Source organism: Engraulis encrasicolus, unplaced genomic scaffold, assembly GCF_034702125.1.
Source record: "Engraulis encrasicolus isolate BLACKSEA-1 unplaced genomic scaffold, IST_EnEncr_1.0 scaffold_120_np1212, whole genome shotgun sequence".
NCBI lineage: Eukaryota > Metazoa > Chordata > Actinopteri > Clupeiformes > Engraulidae > Engraulis > Engraulis encrasicolus.
Genome location: NW_026944691.1, coordinates 142,501 through 146,314, shown reverse-complemented (window position 1 = coordinate 146,314; position 3,814 = coordinate 142,501). Strand labels below are relative to the sequence as shown.

The following is a 3,814-nucleotide window of genomic DNA, read 5'->3' as shown; positions in this document are numbered from 1 at the left end:
TCTTGACCGCAGAATGTATCCCAACCTCTCACTGTAATCCACACGTTGCCATTATGGTCCCAAGTTCCAGTTTGTAATCCACATTATAGCTGATTAGATAGCAAGAAAGGGATTGTGCTACAATATAGCTAGACTATTCCACGCAGCTCACTAGTGTTGACTCATGTTATCTGAAATATAGGTCATGGAAAACAGTTCCGTGTCGAGAAACGGCGCGTTATTGAACAATCTCTTGACATTTGCACAGTGCTTGTTAGGCTACAGCACTTCACAGACTGACACCGTAAATGAAGCATCTCGCCGTCTATTGTGCGATGTCAACTGGACTGGGACAGTTTGGTTGCAGTACAGAGAGTAATGCTGTCTTCGAGAGTACCGTAACTCTTATGATAAAAAACTGTCTGGCGCCTGTGCAACATTCACCGAGAGAGATTATGTCGCTTAATTTCCAGTTTGTATTTGCGCTGGATTTGACGCTTTCTCTGATGCCAACCAATTGGAAGGGGGGCCCCCTCCAGATGGGGGTACTTTGACTAAATTGTTGTTGCGCTTTTCAGCACTTTACTTGACGCTGTCACTGATGCAAACCTATTGGAAGGGGGGGCCCTCGAGCAGGGGGTATTAGGGAGGCGCTGTTGCTTCTCTCGCAGCAAAGCCCTTCATACATGACAGTGCCTTATTATAAAGGTATTTAAAATAGTCATTGCTATTGAATACATAACCTGACGTCCTTGAGGGACACTCCTACTCGGGGGCCCTAGGCAACTGCCTACATTGCTTACCTTAACGCAACGGGCCTGAGTACTTTATCAAAAGCAAATGCATCAAACAATATATGACAAGATTACTATAGCATAAACATGATGACAGCAATCATCAATCTGCAAATCGTCAAAGAAGCAGCAGTAAGCTGGACTGCCTGCCTCCCCTTCACACACACACACACACACACACACGGTACTGTAGGAAACAAACCAGCTGTGATTTGTTCCCCAACTGAGAAGAGATCACAAATAAATGGAGGGAGGACGATGAGACAGTATTTCTGTGAGTTTACTGAGTTTCGTGCACCTGCTGTCATGATCCATTGTGCGCGTCAGCAACAAACCAAAACACTCTTGTTTTCGAGACCACCCCGTTATATTTCCGTACATTATTAGGTTGAAAAGATCATACAAACGATCTTTTGTTCAGGCTACAGATGACAGAAGACTCTGTAATTGCATCTGATAGGTTTGGTGCTGTCATTGTCAATTGATGTCATTATGGGCAAAAACGTTTGCAATTATAGTTCTACTTCAAATGGCGTTTTCTCAGCTTTTTGGCTAGAAAGCAGCATTTTGGCGAATTCCACTTATTTTCAACAGATGATTATGAAAGAACAAAAAGGGGTAGAGAGACACCGGTGGTGGGGGGGTTGAGGTGTGTGACCGTAGATGTCTCTGCCAGGATCAGTCAGAGTAGTCTCTCGTCAGCTCTGGTCGAGATTCCTAAGTATTCATTATGACTGGAAAAAATTCACTTTTTATACATGAAAAGCGTGATCTTCTCCATGGTCCGCCATTTTAAATTTCCAAAAATAGCCAGTTTTAGCTGCAAAAATGACTGTACTTGGACCATACTAGAAAATATTTCTTTATTACTAAAGCTGGGCTTACACTGTGCAACTTTTGCCCCGATTTGTGAGGACGTGAGTCGTGAGTGTGACGGAGGTCATCTTGCACCTGTTCACCCCCCTCGGGGATCGAACGTGCGACCTCGTCAACTACAACGATTCGGCAATGAGAGACACAGTACGATACCGCTGGGCCAAGAGACTAGTCTCTCGGCCCAACGGCACGAGACTGTATGAGGCTATCGGAGGGAGGTTTTACCAACGTTCCACGCCAACTCTGTGCTAGTTAGCCTCCGTTACACTCTCCCCCTTAAACCTCACTCCCATCCCGGGTCATACGGCACCACTGTGACGGAGGTCATCTTGCACCTGTTCACCCCCCTCGGGGATCGAACGTGCGACCTCGTCAACTACAACGGTTCGGCAATGGGAGACACAGTACGATACCGCTGGGCCAAGAGACTAGTCTCTCGGCCCAACGGCACGAGACTGTATGAGGCTATCGGAGGGAGGTTTTACCAACGTTCCACGCCAACTCTGTGCTAGTTAGCCTCCGTTACACGAGTTGTGAACTTTTAAACAGTGAAATTCCATCGTGCAGTGTGAGCAGAAGCTGAAGACCCATGAGTGAAAATATCGCACAGTATATGCCCGGCTTTAGTAAACATTCATGTAAAGATCAAATTTGGCANTAAGCAGCCCANTTTCAATGAGCAGCATAGTTGCAGTACCTTTTTGACCATTTCCTGCAGAGTGTCCCTTTAAATTAATATCATCTTGTTTTCTTTGCCTTTTCTGAGACATTGGAAACATTGCATCTTGTGTGTTATTTTCACCTTTTAAGATTTTCTGCAAATAAATGGTCTAAATGACAATATTTTATTTCCAAATTCGGAGGAAATGTTGTCCATAGTTTACAGAATGAAATAACAATAATGTCTGTTTTCCTCAATGTCTGTTTTCCTCAATGTTTGTTTTACTCAAACACATACCTATCCATGGAAAACTCAGGAAAAAATGAAAATTTCGAAGTGGTCTCTCAATTTTTGCCAGAGCTATATAAGCTCCTTCTTCAGTATCACGGCAGGAAATGAGAAAAAAGAAGTGGACCACTAAGCATGGAGACAAATGTAGTAGAGAAGACATTATTAACTAAATAGTTTGATGAAAATGTCAATGAAATGTGGGATCGTAATGAAGAGTCTAAATTGTGTATAGCTGAAGTTCTGTCCAGATGTACTAATAATTCATTTGTTAGGTAGTTACTCCACCCAAACAGTAGTTTGCTGTGATGCTGTCCAGTTCAACGCTTGCTTGTGGCATGCTGGTAATCTTTGAAGATCACAGTAAAATATCCAGGTTATATGATATGATATCCAGGTTAGGTGACAAACATCAAATAATACAATGATTTCACAGTAATTTGCTGTGTGTCATGTGATCATTTCAGTAGCACAGTGTACCAGAACATCACAGTAATTAGCTGTGAGAATTCACAGTAAATTACTGTGAAATCTGTGTGTTTATTTTTTACAGTGTATCATATTTCTTTGATTTACAGATGTAAAAGGATGTGTGAGATACTGCAGGATCATAAAGCCTTCCTGAAGGAGAAGTTTCATCGTTTGACTGAGGGAATCTCCAAGCAGGGAAACCCCACACTCCTCAATGAGATCTACACAGAGGTCTACATCACAGAGGGGGGCAGTGGAGAGGTCAATGATGAACATGAGGTCAGACAGATTGAGGCAGCATCCAAGAGATCAGATGCATATGACAAACCAATCAAATGCAATGATATTTTCAAACCTTTACCTGGGCAGGAAAAGGATATTAGAACTGTGCTGACAAAGGGAGTGGCTGGCATTGGGAAAACGGTCTCTGTGCAGAAGTTCATTCTGGACTGGGCTGAAGGAACGTTCAATCAGGATGTCCACTATATATTTCCTCTTCCCTTCCGTGAGCTTAACTTAGTGAAGGAGGAACATCTCAGTTTAGTGGGTCTAATTAAACGATTCTGTGGTGACATCCATGATTTGAGCATTTTCACTGGTGACAACTGCAAAGTTCTGTTCATCTTCGATGGTCTGGATGAGTGTAGGATTCCTCTGAATTTTAACTCCACCTCAAAGTGTTGTGATGTAACAAAAGCAACCACAGTGTCTGCTTTGCTGACCAACCTCATCAAGGGGAATATGC

General features: G+C 43.0%; 1 protein-coding gene across 1 annotated transcript in view; it reads left to right on the top strand.

Annotated features, from left to right (window-relative positions):
• Positions 1 to 3,151: 3,151 nt before the first annotated feature.
• The window catches only part of LOC134442145 (protein NLRC3-like), a gene marked incomplete at its 5' end in the record, with an annotated part of 7,273 nt that continues 6,610 nt past the window's right edge, over positions 3,152 to 3,814 (top strand). The window contains one exon of the mRNA XM_063192433.1: positions 3,152 to 3,814. This exon is cut by the window's right edge and continues 1,159 nt beyond it. Coding sequence (XP_063048503.1) covers positions 3,152 to 3,814 — 663 coding nt within the window.